The sequence below is a fragment of the Poecilia reticulata genome, chromosome 8, assembly GCF_904066995.2.
Source record: "Poecilia reticulata chromosome 8, P_reticulata-male-v2, whole genome shotgun sequence".
NCBI lineage: Eukaryota > Metazoa > Chordata > Actinopteri > Cyprinodontiformes > Poeciliidae > Poecilia > Poecilia reticulata.
In genome coordinates, this window is record NC_088837.1 from 9,094,669 (window position 1) to 9,115,738 (window position 21,070).

General features: G+C 37.8%; 1 protein-coding gene across 1 annotated transcript; it reads left to right on the top strand.

Moving 5' to 3' along the window:
- The first annotated feature begins 5,976 nt into the window (after positions 1–5,976).
- On the top strand, positions 5,977–20,149 carry emp2 (epithelial membrane protein 2). Its single transcript, XM_008415749.3, has 5 exons — positions 5,977–6,253; positions 17,245–17,539; positions 17,632–17,740; positions 17,826–17,966; positions 18,423–20,149. Exons 2-5 carry the CDS (start codon positions 17,462–17,464, stop codon positions 18,590–18,592), a joined length of 498 nt encoding a protein of 165 aa, XP_008413971.1. The 5' UTR covers positions 5,977–6,253; positions 17,245–17,461; the 3' UTR covers positions 18,593–20,149.
- Positions 20,150–21,070: the final 921 nt, after the last annotated feature.

Sequence of the window (21,070 nt, forward strand, 5' to 3'; positions counted from 1 at the left end):
AGAAAACAGCTTTACTGCCAGCATTGTTCCACAATCACATCCCTCCGTCACAGCTTCTCTCTCTCGCTCTCTGTATAATCTTCTGCATATTTGTTCCTCTCCAATAATATTTCTCCTATCCTATCTTTTATCACATTTCGTTGTGTAGTTTTTTCCTGCAGTGATCGGCCTGCCTCCTGCTGATTGCCGCCGGTTTGCAAGATCCTACGAAAAGAGCATACACAGACACACGCACGCATGTCCGCACTTACACACACGCACACAAAGACACATGGTTGTGAGAAACAGGAACAGGGAAGGTGGGGGTGCTTCCGGTCTGGCTGCAGATCTCTGTAGGATATTTATGTGTGCGTTTCAGTGAGTGGGCCTGGTATGGATGCATGTGGAAGACATGCACTGGCGGTGAGACTTTAGCCTTAGGCTCCCACATGTTGAAAGAGGCTCAGTATTAACAAACAACATAAGCGAGTGCTACACATTCTCATGCACACGTCAACAGGAACAAGCAAAACTTACGGAGAGCATAAAGGAAAAGCTTGTCGCTAAAAATGCACCAAAACAAGTCAGATTTAACAATCTGCTACAAGTTAACGTGTAACTAATTTTGTTTTCAATTCTATATTTAACTTATAAACATTGTAGTGTCAAAACGTTGAGACAGCTCTAACTCTGCCTGTGTGTTTTGACCATATTTTCATGTCAATTTTAAAAATATTAATAAATTAGCCCAGAAAATGTAGATATTTTCTGGGCTAATTGTCCTGTTAGCTCAGTGTTTATGCTTGAAAGCAGTTCAAAACATTTTACGTCAGGAAATTGCAAAGGTGGCTTTTGATATAAAAAGACACAAGATGAGACACTTTATTCAGAAACCTCCCCCTTTCCTGAAGTTTAACTGGATATACAGTTGCTATATTGTTTCGGTCAGGTCTCCAACAATAGCAGGTAACTGATATGTGTCCACGGCGATGTAGAAATATAACCTTCGTATATTTGCATGAGTGTATAATGTCTAATGTCTGCGACGCCTTTATCTGCAGGCTACCTTACACCAGGCACAGGAGTTAAACCAGTTCCTACCACTCCCAGATACGTGTGTGTGTTTGTGGGGGTTAGTGGCCTAAAGGGCTGGAGAAGATGGGATCACCTTGTTGGCTAAGCAAGCACCAGATTTGGAGGCATTTGTATGTTTATGTGTGAACTTTTTGTTGCATCTGTACAATGTTGAAATGATCAACAAGCGGGCAGGACGCTTAGACAGGACCGAGATCAAACATATTTACAAAAAGACAAAAATAATAAAAAATTTTTTTTAGAAATGTGTGAAGAAAAAATTTCGACCAAAAGAAGCTTTAATCTCAATTTTGGAAAAATCCAAATGAAGTAAGAAGACAAGAGAATCCATTGTTGATAATCTACTTAAAGTAAAGAGTCTATTTCTCCACAGCAGCTTCAACAACATTACATCACTTCCTACCAGCATGTTTCCTTTAGCAAGCATAAGGGCATGAAAACTGAATAGTTTGAGTTATCTCTCCTGCGCATCATTGATGTAGGACAATAGACTGCTTCACTAAAAATCTTCCTCTGCTTCTGATACTTTGGCATAAACAATTCAATTTGAGAATATTTGCTTGGACATGTTAAAATATTTTACTAGATAAAAAAAAAAAAAAAAAAAAACAAACTCTGAGATGCCACAAATATGTACAGATGTATGATAAATTTGAATCACTGCTTTGGATTTCCATGACTACAGAAGCATTCATCCAATCATAGCATTGCTTGTTTCCACGCTCTGCGATGCATACAGTCTGGAGAAAATTCACTAAATTCTGCATTCTTAATGCTTGAAGAGACTCACAGCATCTAACACACTTTATGTTTCATTTTGTGAAAAAAATTATTTCACCACCAAGGCACAGTCACTAACATCAATCTTCATCTCTAGAGTGATGAAGACTGATCTCTGTCCATCTAAAGATGAATTTACTGTCCATCACTGGATGGACAGTAGATTCCATCCAGTGATGGATGGAATCTTCTGTCATATATGAGATCTAACTTCTATATGACTTTCCTGTCCGATTGGTCCTGAGCTGGATACCTTCAGAGGAAAACATTTGTACTTGTATATGTCATGATCTGTGTTCCTGCGTATTTATTGTGGGGTTTTTCTGTGTTAGGTTTCTGTGCTGTGGGTCTGTCTCTGCGTCTTCCCCTGTTGATTGATCCCAGCTGTGTGTCGTTCCTTGAGCACCCTCCCAGTGTATTTAAACCCACCTGTTGTCTTTGTCTCTTGTCGGATCCTCGTCGTACGTCTTACGTCTACCGCAGGGGTCACCAACTCCAGTCCTCAAGGGCTACCGTCCTGCAACTTTTAGATGTGTCTCTGCTCAAACACACCTGGATCAAATAAATTGCTCATTTCCAGCCTATTGCAGAGAAGAATGAATGGTGGTGAGGAAATTCAGACATTTTGGAGCAGAGGTGAATCTAAAAGTTGCAGGATGGTAGCCCTTGAGGACTGGAGTTGATGACCCCTGGTCTACCGTCAAGCTCTCCAGGCACTAACCAGCACTGTTTTAAAGTCCTGGTTAGCCTTAGGTCCCGTATTCAGTCATCTTGTTAGTTGTTACCGGTTATTAGCTGTGTGCTACTGTTCCTGCCGTGATGGCTGACTGGACTGTTTTTGAGCTACATTCATCATTAAATTCATCATCTTCATCTGGGTCTCCCGCGTTCATTCTCCCCACCACCAACCACATCTCACGACAGTATATCCTGTCAACAACCTGTAACTTTCTCTTTCCTTACATAGCCAATGTAAAGCCAAAATAAGGGTAGCCCAGCTAAAAATTAAACCTGTTGAGTTAATTTACTGGCAAAGACAGTTAAAGAAAAAGAAAGAAAAAAAGTATTTTCTTCTATGGGTCCTACATAATAATAGAGAAAGGAAGGAGGGTTCCCAATATGTCTAGCAATTGTAGTTAAGCGGTCACAACATGCCTCAACGCCTGCAAATTCTTTCCTGTGAGATGCAGATATACACGACGGCTGCAGAGTGTGTTTCACCGCGTTGCATGTGAAGGCAACCCTTGCTTACACAAAGTTCAGTGTGCTGTGTAGGCGTCTGCGTTGGGGGCGAGCATGTGGACAAAATCCTCCCTGTTTTTTGGGACAGAGGATGACTGTTTTGTAGTCACAGGCACCTGAGAATGATGGGAAACAGTGCGACAGCATCTTAGCTTGAGGCCTTTCCACTTTTATTCTTAACCCAAAGGTTTAAGAATAAACCATTCATTTAAGCTGTATTGCATCTGTTTTTAAAGTGCCAGTAAATTTAGAAATAACTACTGCAGAAACTCTTTGTGTCTTAAGTCTTCACACTTTGTAAGCCCTGGCAGCACTTGAGCTAATACTCTACAACATTTGCCCAGCCTACTGTGTGGTTCTCACTTCATTTTAGCTACAACCTTCAATTTCAAATTGTTTACATCATGCCAAGCCATTTGCACTCATGCTCGCTGTGACTCTGGTCGGGAAAAATGCATGGAATTATGAGTGGGGCATTGAGCTACGACAATGTCCTCTTCATTGCCTTGTGCCCGTTCTAACTAACCATCTCCTTATGACCAGCTGAATGGAATACCTTTCTCAGGACAACGGCTGTCTTGGTCCATGTCAAACAGATAATTGGTCATTTGATGGCTGCAGGTTAGAGGTAAAAAATGCCTTATAGACTTGAGAGTTGCTGAGATTTTAGGCGTATACGTTTGTCTCAGTATGAACTATGCGCCAGTGGAAGGTTGATACGTTGGTAGGAGTACTCCATTACAATGCCACGAGAAAAAAACATGTGAACGTTTAATTACATGTTCAATTATTGTTGGCCAATAAAAAATTCAGAGATTTTCTAACTCTTGTGATTTCTGTCTTAGTTGTTCCTTTAATAAACTTTTTTCCTTTCTCAAACAAAGTTTAACAATGATTAGCATATTATGTACTTTCATTTATCTGCTCAGTTTTTCTTGACTTTGAGTATTGATTTCACTCAATCTTGTTAATGCCATTCTGATCATTCAACAGAGTTGACGCCGGACAGAGATTTGCCAGCTTCCCCCCCCTCTTTTATTACGAGTGCACAGCTATGTTCATCTGGTGCTGATTGTGGCTCTGTGTTTAGTAAACAAACCATTTCTGCTATGAACAAGAACGACAGAAGGAACTGCCAGAAGGCATGTTTGTGCAGTGGCTGGTGATGTGTGTCAGCAAAAAGCAGACAGCGATTGATGTCGTAGCACAGATATGAACGTTTTTAAAGAGACAAAATCTATGTTTCCATGTCGGTTGCTTTGCTTTATCATGATTGCACTTTGAAAGAATGCCAACCCTTTGTCCTCTAAGAAATGATGTGCCTCAACAGAACGTTCATTAAAATGCCCGTGGCAGCCTGCCCACAAGGAATTGGGCTGGCTTTTCTATTCAAAACCAAACACTGAGCGCAATTCAAACACCACATCAATAGAACGGAGTCCTTCCCAGGTAAACAAGAATAAGAGAAAAATGAAGTCAAACACAGTGAAGTGAACTGCTTCCAACATGGAATCTGGAACTGACAGAAGAAGCAGAGGATTACAAAATATTAAGAATACAGTGTTAAAACCAAAACATTCAATTAATTTTTTCTTTAAATCTTAGACGAGAGAGCAAAGCAGAGTGGTGCATGTGTGTAAACTAAAAGGCAAAGTTACAGTCTATCTATGTCTAATTTTCCCTCACTATATTTTACTTCTGGTTATTTTTTCTTTAGCAGATAAAGGAAAATTAGCCATGGTTAATTTGAAAAATGACACTGAGAAAAGAAAGCTAGAGCCTGCAAAAGGCTTCAAACAACAATTTTGGTTAACTTTTCAGGAGTTAAACAATAGTGTTTGCAGAGTCTGCATTGCTCACAGATTTACTCGGGCGTATGCACAGTATTCCCAATTATAGAGGAGACTTTAAATTGCTGTGTTTTCATTATTAATTTATTGTTCTCTCTTTACTTTGTCCTGTTCCCCACATGGAACAGATAAATTCAGTCAACTGAACTATTCTTGTTTCCTGGCATTTACTCAGACGCTGGCATTCAAGCCTTCAGCTTCAGTGACGCCTTGTCAGATCCTTCAATTGCCACGGCAGTTCTCTGTTATTTCTCCCAAGTTCTGTGTCAGTATGTGCCCCCTACCAAATACCCATATGTCTGTCCTCCATAAGCATCCTCCATCATGACTGCGTTTCTCTTATCTGTTGGTGACTCAGACGCTTTGAGTCTCTGTTTTGACCTCAGAGCTGGATGCAATCTGACTGAGCTCAAGGTATTTTGCAAAGAAGACTGGGGTAAAAATTTTATGATTGTATCTGTAAAACGCCTTAAAAGACCTGAGGTAGACCCAACCTGCAGCAGAACTTGGTTCTATTGAGGTAAGCTGATGGCAACATATTTAGTTTTAAAAAGAGTTTAAAAAACTTTAAACCATGCATATTCTTTGATCCACTTCACAATAGAGCACTGCTTTGTGGTGACCCACATCATAAAATCCACTGTCAAATAATAGCTTCATGGGTGTAACGTGGCAAAATGTAAAAAAAAAAACATCAAGGGTATGAATCCTTCTGCAAGGCACTCTGTGTAGGATTACTATCATATTCCATTTCCTCCTTCCCCAGATCCTGCACTCTTCCTGAACCTTCATACCCTGCTTCTGACTTTCCATCCCCTTTTCATCTCTTTAATTTCCTCTTGTCTGCCTCCAACTGAACGTCTCTCTTCCTCCCCTCCCGGCCCTTTCTCCTTCCATATGTGAGGAAACACTTTTCCCACAAAAACCTCAAATACATTCACGCACACGCAAATTCATTTCCTAGAGTCACTCGGTTAAAGCAGAACTACTGCTTAGTTAAACCATCATTGGATTGTGTGTCCTCATATACCGCCGTTACGCACTCACGCACAGCTCCCGAGCCCAGATCCAACCAGAGACCACACCCTGCTTTAGGTCTCAAGCCCTCCCACACGCGCTCGCGACAGCCGGGGTCAGAGAGCGCGAGCCTATTGGACTTTTTTTGGGGTCTGTTTTTGAGGAGTGGGCTTCGAGTAAAGATTCCTGCTGTGTGTAGCTTTTGGAGGCAGTTTTCTTTATCTAACGCGTCTCTTTCCTTCTTTTCTGGAAACTTTACACAAATTTGCTTCCTCTACGTCCCAAGCTCGGTGAGTAAACTTAAAATTGGTTATGTTTGGTTCACTGAAATGTTGAGCAAAATTTTTTGTGCAATTCTCAGTTTATTCAGATATAAAGTTGAGTTTTTCAAATTCTTTAAGAGAAACTTGCGCTCTAAACTTAGTAATCCATCTATTTTGGAAAGGTTTATTGTCATGTTTAGACTCTTGAAAAGTCCCTTTCTGTCGCATTTCGCCCGCGGATATTTTTTTGCTAAGCTCGTAACTGAGGCGCTCAAGATGAACGGGGCGTTGTCAGTGTGTGTGTGTGTGTGTGTGTTTGTGGGTGTGTGCGTGTGTGTGTGTCTTTTAGGGAAACGTAGCCCAAAGTGAATTCATGTTTGGTGCATTGGGAAGGAAGAGAAAGCTTTTTTTTTTTTTTCTTAAGCTGATGCAGGAAATTTGCAGGTTCCCCAGCAACTCAAAGTGGCAGACGTTTCTCTTTTTTAGATTAGTTCAATCAAAAATAGTTTATTTCTATCGACGTTTTCTAAGTTTGTTCTTATGACACATTTAAAACATTGTTTTGTCCAAAGTATCCACAATTGAAGTAATCATTAACGCAATCAGCATATATAAACTACTGTAAAATGCCAGCAAAATACATCAAGATAGAATAACTCTTAAAAAAAACACGATGATGCACAATAAAATAAAATGATTTTATTTAATTCATTATTCTTAGGGGCTTGTTAAGTAAGATGCCAGTTTAACTCCGGTGGTTAATGCCCTACTCATGACTAGTTGTGAAATTACCACTAGCATAAATAAGTTATATAAAAGACCCATATATAATGGAGTTGTTTTGGCAATGTGTCCCAATGCATAACAGTGCACATCTTTCACTTTGTATGTGGCAGTCCATCACTATCGCAGTCTCCCGTTACTTAGTGCGCCCTCTTGTGGATAAAACTACCAATATGTATTTGAGACACGGGGGAGCACTTATTTAGCCTGGATCAATAAAGATAGTCTCTGTAAAGCTAAATGTTGCTTTAATGTTACATGTTGCTGACATAAACCAAGATGAAATTCTCATAAAATAACATTGACTAAATTTAGCATGATTTACACAAACGTTAAAACGAATCTAATCACGTTTTTGAGATAGTGAGACAGTAATTTCCCCTCTGTTTCTGTTAACATAAAGTAGTGTATTGTTTGTTACTGTTATGATGACATTATTTATAATATTTCTTTATTGTTAATAGGATTTTGAAACAGACAATTTAAATGAACAACTAAATTTAGTAGCAGAATGTCATTCCTTTATACTATTCTGCTAATCACAGACTACACACATCTAACAAGTGGAGGAGTGAGCTGCAGGTAAAAAAGATGGGTGGGACATCCTTCATGTCTCCTTTCCACTGAGGCGTACAGCAATGGTTAGGGAGGATGTACTGATATCACACATGGTCCATTGACTTAGAGACAGATAAACATCACCACTTGTGACCAACACAAGACTTACTAGTGCCTTACATTTGCCGTCACACTAGAATGACGTCTCACTTTCTCCACTATATCATTAGACAGACTTTAAAGTGAACTAATGGTTTGATTAAAATTGGATTGATTCAAAACCATTTACCTTCTGATTGCTCACTGTCCTAACGTGTAGCTTAATTTAAAGTTTGGCTGCAAACAAATGCAGATATTTTGTAAATTTCAGTGTGCACTTCAGAAACTTATGCAGAAAAAAGTCTGCTCAATTTACACTTGTTAACTCCAGATGTGAGTTTCACACTGACACTGAACAGTGTTGGTTTACAAGAAGCACCTCAAACTTTCCTTAGATTGAAGAATAACTCAAGCAACCAATGAACATCACCTCAAAATCCGGAAAAAAGTACTTTACCCAACAGTTTAATTACATTTGCATCTTATTAAATTAAGTAAGTGTTCAGTCCCAATTCTGTGGGTCATACTTGTTTTTAAGCACTTTCTTCTAAGCCTCTGAACCAGACAGCTTCAAAATTTGAGTCCAGTACATTTTACTGTAACTGGTTCTCCTAGTGATCCCAAATTACGTGGAATAATTTAAAGCTCCAACTGTGTAGTTATGGACAGATCTCTCACCTGTCCCTTTATCATCCTCACCCATAAGACAAGACATTGCATATTCCTTCCATCTCTGAATAATCGCTCTCAACGAGACTCTCGCTTTCAAAGGGCATTTTAATGTTTCTCAAATCTGCTGTCTTGTCCAAGATGTCCATTGTGGTGGGAGATGTTGGCATGTGAGAGCATCTGATAAGAGAAAGGTGTGAATTTGACAAATGGGACGCTAAACACCCAGGTATGTAGAAGGTTGGGCTGACAGATATATATCCTCTGAACAAGTGTAGAGCATTTAGGGGAAGAACAAAGGCAGACAACGGGGGGATAATAAACAGGTGGAGATGGAGATAAAAGTTGAGTTCTTCTTTCTGTCTCACTATGCCATATGGAAGTCATTACTCAAGGCTGTCACATGAGGAATGTAGGGGAAAAAGACACAGGCACATAAAAGTCTTGTTGGCAATCGACTTGAAGGAATTCCTATGTCAGAAGGAGGTTGTGTGTATTTATGTGTGTGGATTGTTTTTTTAGGCACCTTTGCAGCCATCAAAACTGTAACGGCTCCATTACTCTAGTATTTACAGATCTACGCCAAGTAACTGTTTTATTTACGTTCATATACAGAAGCATGACATATCACTCACTGGCTGTTGTTTTATGACTTAAACAAGAGCACTGGCTGTAATTGTCTTTTAGAATGACACTGATGATTCTTAATCAGCTGTTCATCTGTTCAGTCGCTGCATGCTAGCTGTTTGTGGTGGTGGCTCTTGCATGCATGGTGCCCTATGCCAGTGACTCCTTCTGCTGCACTCCAACCAATTAAAACGCAGGAACTTATCTGAGGCTCTGGCGTGGGATAAAATGGGGTGCATTGCCATTTATATCTACATCCCCTTTGAAATGCCACCCTGAGCAACTGCCTATATGGCTTATATCAAAAATTACTACTGACTGTTAGTATTTACATACAGCTCATGTCAACATAAAGTAGTTATATTAGTAAAAAAAATAAGCTTTGATTAAATTCCCTTAATTTTGCAATAAGAAATAATTAATAATATGAATGCACAGGGAGAAAGCTTTAGAATAATAATCAATCCTATTTGGCTTGGTTCTTAAAAATTCTCTATTAATACTTCATCAATTGAAGTATTAATTGGTGATGCTTCTCGATTTTTTAAAACTTCGTCCAGTACTGTCTGAAAGCTGGGGCCTAAAGGTTAAACGTCTTGTTTACTGCTTACTGTATGAACATTAAGCATTAAATATCAAGAAGTAAAACAGTTGTCCTTACTGAAAATAAACGAGGAGCGGAGTGAGGTTGCAGTTGAGGCTACATCCAGAAAAAAAAAAAAGGAAAGCCAAAGTGTTTTTCCCATCGCTCTATTGCACATTAAGACTTCTTAAAAAGTGGTAAAATACTTTAAAGATCGTATATCTGGAGGCATTACAGGCATTTTTAAATTTTCACATATTTTATTTATATATGTAATCTCAATCGTCTAAGACTTATAACTACTGAGTAGTTGTATTCTAAGAGACAACAACACTCTTCACCATCTTATGAAGATTTCATAAAATTAAAAATGGAAACTCTTTTTTTTCTATATTAATAGTACTAATGAAGTCAGTATGGCAAGGCAAGTATGAAAATAATGACTTTCTATGTCTGGATACATGTGTAAAAAACAAAAATGAATTTGGAAAAATATTTTGGTATTTAGGCTTCATACATTTACGGTAAACTTTTGTAATCATGCTTCTTAAATGAAAAAATATGAAGCACTGATGTACTAGAAGATAGAGTTGTGAAATCTGCAATTCCTAAAGAAATTGAAAGAAGGTTCTTCACTTAACTAAGCTTGTCTTTCAGTATGGCACAATCAAGTTGACATATTACGGAAAATTTAGTCTAGAAATTGGGCCTATCCTGTGGTCACATCCTCTGGACGAACTGTTAAATCTTTGTCCAGAGAAAGTGTTTTACCATCTGTCATGCAGTTCAGAAAACCTTTTCCTCTTCTTAGAGGTTCAAGCACTTACATGCCTCTTCTACTCCTAACGTGGACTACTCCACATAAAAGTGTTAGAAATTACACGCATTAAACTGCTTTTATCTATAACTCTGCAGCTCTGTGTGTGTATATGCTTTCTTGTGAGCTTTTTTGTGTACTTCCAAACTTATCTGTATTAGCTTGTCAGAGATTGGGAAGTGCCTTTTGTATTTTATCCAACAATCAATGCACCATGGCTGCTGATGCTATAAAAATGTACTGATGAAGATGAAAAATTACACAGGTTATGTCTGAGGAAAAAAACTGTGTGAAATATTTTTCAGTTTTAATAATGTTTCCATTTTGGCTGTATAAATAGCCATTGCACCCTTCTTTGCTTTGCCAGTGGATTCTATTGTTTAGAATCAGCTCTGTGTGGCGTAAAGATGAAACACTATGGAGCAGATGCTTGTTTCTAAAAGAAGAGGGGTGGAGCCGACTTGGAGGAACTGAGATTGATCAGTTTTATCTAAGACTTGACAGCTCAGTTATAGTCCCAGTGAGTGCAGATAACAAAGTCAGCCCAGCTTGTAAATAACAAAGCAGCTTAATTATCTCAGAAACTTGTGTTTAACAGAAAGCGTGGTTCGGCGCAGCCCACAGATTATAGCGTATCGTCACATTCTTGTGGTCGCAGCTCGCTGCCTTGCTCTCTTGGATGTTGTAACTCTGGTGCTGTGTATGTTATGGCCTTCACAGCTCTGAAGACTGTCACATTTCTACTTGCAATAACAATTTTGCAGTTGTAGAAAAAATTGTTAAATATGCTACTTTTAGATCTAATTAGCGCGCCTTAACTGCAAAGGCTAAAAAAAAGAAAAAAAACATGAGTGAATGATTCTTGAGCCAGTGAATGAATGGTCATTTCCTTTCAAGTAGTCTCATGTTTGTTTCTTTACTTTTTCTTTAATTAATTATTATTATTATTATTATTATTATTATTATTATTATTATTATTATTATTATTATTATTATTATTATTATTATTGATTCTGTAAATGATTACTTCCAACGTAATTGTTTCAGTTTTAATATATCGCAATGCTCAGATTAAATGTATTTTTTATAACACGTTTCCTTCTATAAAGCAGGCTGCCAAATCTTATTTAAAAAAGAATTTACCCTATTGATAGACGTGAACCGATTAGTTTTGTTTAATGAGACTGACATTTTTAAATTGTAATCACAGTTCAGTAATCAACTACTCCTTTAAACAGTTCACTGTTTATGAATTATTTTTCTTTTCTACACATATAAATTTCTTTTTTTTTCCTAGTTGGAGAGTATAGTAGTCTCTAGTGTATCTCTGCTGAACTGCATTTTATGAAGTTATATAATTTTTAGTTGCAAAAATCTAAATTAGATTTATATTACCTTTGATGTTAATTTTCACACTCTGTTGTTTGGGAACAGTTTGGATTAAACAGCTCGGATATCTTTTTAGCTTCCAGTCTTCCCAAATTATTTATTGCTACCTAATAATCCTTAAAGTAATACAAATATGCTTTAAAAAAAACCCTGAATGTTAAGTTGACTTCCACTAACATTAAAAATTTAGCAAAAATAATTCAACACAATAATTTTAATGTATTTAAGGTTACATGCAAAACAGATATGATGGAGTTTTTATAAAATGAAAGTTAAAAGAGAAAAATATATTTTTGGTCTTTTTATACTTCAGTCACTCGTGTACATAGCAGGAGTGAGAGAAACACAGAGAAAGGACAGAGACAGGAAGAGTGGGACGCTGAGAGAGACGGGGGAGTGAGACTCAGCAGCCCAGTTAAGTCTGTGGCTTTGTGTTTTATGAAAGGAGTAAAAAAAAGGACTTTAAAAGTCAGCATTTTCCACCAGGCAAGAGAATCAGCCGACATGCTCACGCACACACACACACACACACACACACACACACACACACACACACACACACACACACACACACACACACACACACACACACACACACACACACACACACGCACACACACACACACGCAAACTTGTACTCAAATACTGAGTCCCCCAGCCTCCTATTATAAGGCTGAGTGGAGAGGAGGAATGGCTGCATGTGTGCCTGCTTCTAGTTGCATGTGTTAGCGCGTCCAGTTGGTGGTGGAAGTTTATCTGTCTCTGTGGTTCTTTATATTTGGCTCCAAAAAGTCAGAGTTTCCAAACATCACATGCAGCAAACGCTATCTCATCCAGTACAAAATTAGCTCAGAAATTGTGCTCAAGTTAAAGTGACTTCCATTATAAAACACTAATTTATGTTTGTCCCTTTCTTATTTCAGCTGCATAACTTTAAGATTGGCTACGTGTAGATTGGGTCTGGCAAATCCAAAGCTCTGATTCCACTTTTATAACCCCCCCATGTTTTGCCCTCCCCCCCATGCCTCGTGAGAAATGATGTTACAGAGAAAAGACTAGCCTGCAGAAATCAGCACACATGAATCAAAAGAATGGCTCATTAACAGGTCAGGTATTTCAATCATTATATTCAAGTGTATTGGATTAGGAATCCATTTAAAGTTGCACTCCAGTGGCTCGTTAAAACTGGGGTTGGAGACCTGTGATGTAAAACATGGAGGACAGTGGCAATTCAGGATTAACGTTGGACACTTCAGTCCAAAGTGATTCATTTTGAATTAAAAATATAAAAAAATTGCTCAGTGTCACCGTGACACTTGAAAATGGGAGGTCAGACATTTGTTTTTAGGTCATATAAATAGGACTTGGCATTTAAAGTTTACATTCTTAACATTTACATAATCATGCCAAGTCATTGACAGGCTTTGATGTCCGCTCTTCTCCATGTTGGTTAGGCTGTTGAATCATCCAACATCCTTCTTTTTTTGTTTGTGTATTTTGGTTCTTGGTAAACCAAAAATGTGTGTGTGTTTACACTTGTAACATCCTTCTCCTTACCCTCCAATGGAAATCATTTTCTTCTCTTCCTGCCTCCTCCCTTTTCCTCCTCTCTTCCCTGTCAATGACACTGTGTTTGTGTAAAAGCTTTTCGCCAAATAATTTCTCTCATGGTTAGTTAAGCCTTGGATGCCAATGGTGGATGTAATCATTAGACTTTTAAGGAAATTAGGATCAAATGCTTCTGGTGGTAGTTTGTGAATTAGGACAGTTGCCTAGACAGCATTAGAAAAGGGTGAAGGGGGTGCGGGGGGGAGCAAGCTCAAGATAAAATTATAACTTATCTCTCAGTTGCATTTTCTATTGCTTTTATACCTGTGCTGCCAATTGGGAGTTGTCACCTTTTACTTGCTGCTCCTGGAAACAAAGATGACTTTACATGCTTTCTGCCAAAGTGCAATGCATTTTATCCTGCCCCAGAATTGAACATTTTCCTCTTTTTTGATTGTTTAGGGGACATTAGAAGGCATTTGCTATTCATGAAAGAATATGAACATCTGCCTCCAGACAAAGGAAATTAGATAAATAATTAAGGGAATACAAATGTAGAGCTTTGTAGCCTTTTATTCATGAATTATACCCATATGAAAACACACATGTAAAACAGCCCGTCACTCATTGCCAATGCTGTTGATCCCCCCGCCCCCCCGACCCCCAATTCAAAGTGGGAAGTCCTATTCCACGCCACATCCCACAGCCACATGCACGACTGGCACACAAAAACGGCGGCTGGCTTCCTGTTGGTGGAGAGAGGTTGTTTTTATTGTAGCTCTATTTTGGCAGACGAGACTAATTCCATTACTGTCTGGCTCTGTGTTTTTGAGTGTGTGTCTGAGTTTCACACATGTGCCTTTAATTTTGTTTGGGTCTCTGCCTCCACAGCTTCAAAGTGTTATTGGGAGGCGGTTTCTGAAGTCAGATTGCGTAAGCTTGTCCAGCATAATTGCCACATTGACACAGTTTGATGTGTGACACAGTACACAGAAGACAGACAGTAGTTGTGATCGTTATATTTATGAGGTTCTTAATCTACAGCCATGTAATGTTTTTAACCCCCCTATAAGCTTAAAGGAATGCTATAAATTGACCAAAGTCAGTGAATATACTGACTTGTGTCCAGTGAGGATGCTCACTCGACAGGAAACACTGGATGAAATATTATTCCCAACAGATATGAACATAAACAGGTCTTCTGCAGAGCTCAGCCCCTTTCAGTAGCTTCATTTATAAGGTCACTTGCCTGGTCGCTTGTTGTACAACATAAATGACAGATCTCTCATTTGGTTACATAATCAGTTCATGACCAGTGTATGCAGTGAATCTCAGCATTGTTCAGACCATAATCAGATTTAGCTAATACTCTACTCAGAAATCTGTAGAAAAGATGATCTAATTAGCATTACAGCAATCAAAGCCTTCCTATGATCGCTGACCAGCTTTTTGCCTCGCAGCATTGCTTTATTCTGTTTGCCATATAGCTGGAGACGGCTCCTGTCACTCTGACACTTTCTGTGACGTCTTACTTAGGAATTATAGGAACAGCACTGCTTCAGTTTTGAAAACAAAACTTTTTAAATGCTTGGTGCAACTTGGCCTGTGTCAATGCTCAACATTGGACTTCTAAAAGGTGTTAAGATCGGTATCACTTGAAAGCTATAGATAGATAGCTTTCAAGTAGGGATGCACTGATCAATTGGCCACGATTTTCTTAATTTTGGGAGATCGGCCGATACTTACATGTGAAGATGATATTATCCACTGATCTTATCCACCTTGAAAAAGGTGTAAAAATTAACCACTGTCCTGTTTTGCTCTGCCGTCAGAGAGGGTTGACTGACAGATCCACCCACCAGGTCATGTCTGCACATGTGCAGCTAACAATAGTAAGACCTCTGTTGCCAACTCAGCGATTTTCTTGCTATAAGTAGCAACATTTCAGACCAAAAAACTGCAGGTTCTTACATGTTCAATACAAGCATGTGAAGCTCTTTTTGCTCCAAAGATGCCTTGCAAATAATTTATTTCCTGACTCCACTGTTTTCTTCAAGGGAACGTCTTCTTTTAAAATAGTTTCTGAATTGATTGGCGTAACTTGGCCTTAAAATCACACAGAATGAGGTTGTCTTGTGTGTCGCTACTGCATGAAATAAGCTGCTGTGATGAATGTTGAGAGCCTGGCATCAATAAAGGAAGAGCCAAGAGGCCTGTTCAATTAATGTCTGTTTAAAGAGACTCGCTGACCCTTGTAATTCACATAGTTTCATTTTAGATTGGTCATCGTGTTTAGAAACAAATTTGATTTTCAGTTAATAACTTCAGATTTAGATGTTATAAAACATAATAGGATAGCAGACATGGATAAACACTGAACGTTTGACTTGGATTGAGTTTTTATTTCTATCATAGAAATAGGGATCCATCTGATATGATCAGTTCATATAATCAAACAATAAAATTTTAGAGGTGTGGTCAGTCAAATAACCACATGCTTTCTGCCAACTGTCTGCTTTTTTCATGTGCTGGCTTTAAACTACTACACCTTGAGCTATTCCATGATTGATTACACAACAACCACAAACTTTAATGTATTTCATCAAGTTTTCAGTGTTAATTGAATAACACAGAGTAGTTGATAATGGAGAATAAATTATATGCAAAATTTTCAAAGTTTCTGACAAATAAGATCAAAACATTCTCTATTTGCTCTTTTACCCCAAATAAAATTCAGTCCAACTAGTCTCCTCAAACATCTCACTGACCACTGTTCAAGTCATCATCTGAAATTGGAAAGACATAGCAGTCAAAATAAACTGGCAAGATCATTCATCAGAGAAGCACCCAAGAGGCTAATGGTAACTCTAGCTCCTTTGGGCGAATCTGGACAACTATTAGTTTCGCATTCCACAAATCTAACCTTTTATTTGAAAATGGCACGAAGAAAGCTATAAGGAGTCCTGTTTAAAGTTTACCACAAGCAATGTAGGGGACACAGAAAAGGTGAGAAAAACATGATGTAACTTTTATGTAAGAATAATACCTAATCACAAACATATTAAGTTTAATGGTTGCCCTGTGACAAGTTCTATTAATGCTACAGTACTATAATATAGTGTAAGAATATAATAAGATAGTTTAAGCTTCAGCACAGCTATAGCTTCTTGCATGGATTAAAAGGAAATAATAGTAGAGAATTCACATCTAAATGACTGATGACACGTGGATTATGCTGATTTCTGTAGCCAAATACTGCGGTCTTTTACTTTTGTTATAATGGCACAGAGACCCAGGGGACTCTTCAAGCAACAAACGGAAGAATAATCTGTGCTCTGAAACAACACATTGTCTGCACTTCATTTACAATTTGTAGATTCAATTTGACTGAGCTTAAGAGTTGTTCTGTATATACATTTCATACCGTTGTCCTCCGTAGTACAGAATTGTGTGTCTGGAGTTTTTGCTTCTGTCAACAATTCATTGTCTGAATTAAGGCCTTGAAATAAACACTCCCACTCATTGCAGATGTATATACTAACAAGCTCAGTATCTCAGACGCAGGCTCAGAGGCAGACACAACACAAACATTTCTCTGTAATTTCAAGGGGAGACTTTGAGACGACAATTATTTTCTTTTTTTTTTGTTTTATTACCACTGCGTTTTTCTCAGATGTTTGCAAAAGCTGAATGCTGGGAATTGGCTCCAGATGTGTTGAAAGCTATGCACATTAATGCTGCTTTCTTCACCTCTCATTTAGTTTAAATGAGAGGTTAGTTTAAGACATAATGGTTGAATTTATTCTTATCTGTTGTCTAAATCCTTTCACTAGTTTCTCATGAATTTTTTGCGAGAGTGGCCTACAGTGAGAATCTATAGTTCACAGTTATAGTTCATATAACTACAGAAATGAATCTTTACAGGCTTTTTTTCACCTTTGACAGATTTTGATCCAGTCTTCACCCTCATCCTGCAGCCCAACCTGTGTGCCCTAAAGCACAAGCATTCAGAAGTATCCCTACCCGAAGCATCGACATACATCGTACAGTTTCCAGCCAGTGAAGAACCAACCAGCTCCTGAAACAACCCACAGGCCTTTCAGCTGGAAACCAAAGAGAGACGGACAGTACAGTGCACTAGACTCAGACTAACAGGGGAGTCATGTTGATCATCTTAGCCTTCATCATCCTCTTTCACCTGGCTTCAGCCATCTTGCTGTTTGTTGCTACAATTCACAATGTAAGCACAGAACAATGATCTATTATGTCTTCCACACGCAGCGTTTCAAGATGTGCTTTTTAATCTTGTCAACCTATCCCTCCCTGATAAAGGCATGGTGGGTGGTGTCACCTACCGGTCGTGAAGTAATCTATTCCGACTTGTGGTACACCTGTAACAGCACCTGCTACATTGTGGAGAACAGCCACTCTACCGAAGCTGGTAATATGAAATACCAACTCTGTGTTCCTCACACATGTTTGAGCTCATTTAAAGCTCATTTTCACTTTTTTTCTCCCCCCCTCAGTTTATCTACAGGCAGTTCAGGCTACGATCATCCTGGCAACCATTTTGTGCTGCGTCAGCTTCTTTGTCTTCATGCTTCAGCTGTTCAGCATCAAACAGGGAGAGAGATTCATTTTCACAGCTGTTATCCAGTTGCTTGCCTGTACGTAAAACACATGCGCTATCACTTTGCCAATGTGATGTTGTCGACTGCAAACTGCTACCACGGTTGGTTGTTGCTACCAAATAAAACCAGAGGTGGAACAAGATCCACTTCTTGCCACTAAATGAAATCTAGTACAGTCAGTAAATATTGGTGTTAAATTTATAGAATAGAATCCACTTGTGTGAAATGTATAGTTTAGTATTCATTGGTATTCAGTACCAATGAACATGCAGTTGTGCAAAATGTTAAGATGTACAGAATAATTTTGGAAAAAAATTATTCTGTTGTTAACCTTGAATAAAAAAGTAACATGATGTGTTCTTAGTTACTTAAATAAAAAGCAATCTGGGTACTATTTAACACTTCAAAACTGCATACTTGATTTACTTGAACATTCACTGAAGTCCCTGCTAGCTGACTTGTAACTTTTTACTTTTTGTCTCTTCCTTCCAGCTCTATGTGTGATGATCTCTGCGTCCATCTACACAGCCGAGAACAAGAACTTCCATGCAGTCAGTCTCAAACATGGCTCCTACGGTTCCTCTTACATCGTGGCATGGGTTAGCTTTCCCATGACTCTCATCAGCGGCTTCATGTACCTGGTGCTTAGGAAACGTACATAGATGTGACAGGGCAAGCAACAACATAGATAGGATTTTTGGATGTTCATGCATAACAACAAAGGGGCATTTTCACATTTTCTCTCCATCAGGTTTTTAGTATTTTTATCTGGAACTTCAATTCCTGTCAGGAGCTTTTGCTAACACATTGTCTTCTTTATTTATTTTTTTTTGCCAACCAATTCCATCAATTTTCACAAGAAGAAAAGTGTAAAAATTCCTTTGACTGTGACGAAAGGGTTGACCAAAGGGCCCGTATTTTCAGTAAACTGCAACATTTTTGTGTACATATTTGAAGTGTATGTTTAATTCAGTTTAGGTTTTAGCAGTAGAAATAAATAAGATATATTACTCAAAGCATAAAAGAAGTGTAGTGAAGTCATAGTGAAAGTGTCACATGTAGGATTTTGACGCTTGGTTTGTTTTCTTTTTATGCTAATTTGTGATTTCTTAAAGAAAGAGGAACCAGTGATGTAGTGTGTTATTTGGGATTAAAATTGAATGAAACAGACAAACTTGAAATATGAATGAAGATTTTCTTTGTTACTGACTTTTGTAATAGCTTCTCTGAGAAGCTATTTATTGTTATAAACCACTGCTTATTTTGTATTTTTAAAATACTGAAGATGTTTGAAGTAAGAAACGTTTGCTGGTTCTTCCTCTCTGGTCAAGCTATTTCTCTTCCAGAACAATATATTTCATTTATGCTTATTAACTGATACGTGTATCAATCTTGGGATTGATGTTTATGTTTGAACATTTAAAGAAAGCAAATTTGAAATTTATTGAAAATGTTCAAAATGACCGTCAGTGATTCATTGTGCTAATTTGTAATAGAGTTTAGACCACATAATCTAGGGAAGACTAAAATAAAGAGGCCTGGGAGAATGGACATTCAAATGATTATGCTCTGCTGTCTCTAGCTGATACTTGAAAATGGATGGAACAATATGTTGTAGGGCAAGAATGTGAATTCATTGTTTCATTTCTAAAGATTTGTTAAAATTACAGCAAATCTCAACACTAAACAAAATTGTTTTTTGTTTTTTTTGTTTGTTCATCTAAAAGTCATAAACCTTAATCAGATGTCTTACTGGTACCAAATTTGACCTGCCATTGTCATGAATTGTCTCTCATTAGAACCACCATAAAAATACACAATTTCTTTCACCAGAAAAAGCTTTTTTGAAGTATTAACTTACGTTGCTTGAGCATTTCATATTGTTATATTTAACTTTTTAAGAGCTTATGTTAAACACAATTGTCAGTGTATAGAGTTTTCTTTTTCTGTTTCCTGTACATGTGTAGTGCTGCAGAGCACTGTTTGCTGTTTTAATTCTGGTTTGTTTTTCATGTGGTTGTTTTTGACCTCAGTTGCAACATCTCTATCATCTATTGGATATCATGTTGTGTTTTTATGTATCACATAAAACTCTACTGACACCCAGTGGACTGTTTGGGAACCGCAACATTGTTTTTAAGGATACAGATATTTACCCTTTCATCTTATGAATATAAATTTTAATAAATAAATGTTAATATTAATTCATATTAAGTATTGATATGTTTCTGCATTTTTTCTTGTTCTCTGCTTTCCTGTCTTTGGTTTGAACGCCTGACCTACATTAAAACTAGCAAAAGTGACAAAATGGAAGCAGAATTACAATTTTTCGTTAAGCAATAAGAACATGACAGCGACTGTTTCTAATTCAACCAGTTAGTACTACTGCTAATAATAATAATAATAATAATAATAATAATAATAATAATAATAATAATAATAATAATAATAATAATAAAATATTTTCAGAAAAGGGCAAAAAACACTGGATTGGATTTCATCTAGAGAATGACACTTGATTACCAGTTAGATATTTTGTATTTATCTTGTCATAAAGAAAATTATTCTTTCGTAGCCTTTCAATATTGTATGTTTATTTTTATTTAAAAATCTGAACAGGTTTTGTTTAGCTCAGTGGCTCTTAACCTTTTTTGAGGTACCGAACCACCAGTTTCATATGCGCATTCACTGAACCCTTCTGTAGTGATAAATAAAATATGATTTTGTTCCCCCAAATTCAAGACATTGGGGTCTAGAGTCTAGTTGGGTCACCCCATGATCACTAAGTCTTCTTAAAAGGTAGAGTCTCTGAGAACAGTTCTTCAAAATATAGTCAGTGTTTTCAGCAAAGTTGAGCTGACTGTCCAGGAACGACCCAAGGTATTGTTAAGGAAGAATTTTTATATTACTGTTAAATTTAGCAAAACTCTGGCTCTGATACTTCCTTTTGATCCCGGGTTTTCTCGCGTGGCCACGTGCGGGGACAAAAACACAACAATGCGTGTTGACGTCACAGAATTACAGAATTTAATCCAATCAGAAGAAAATATAAGATAGTACAGGAAACTGAAGAAACACAGATACAAACATTGTTACCTGAGACAAGAAGACAAAGAAATATCAAGGACGTCCTTGGAGAA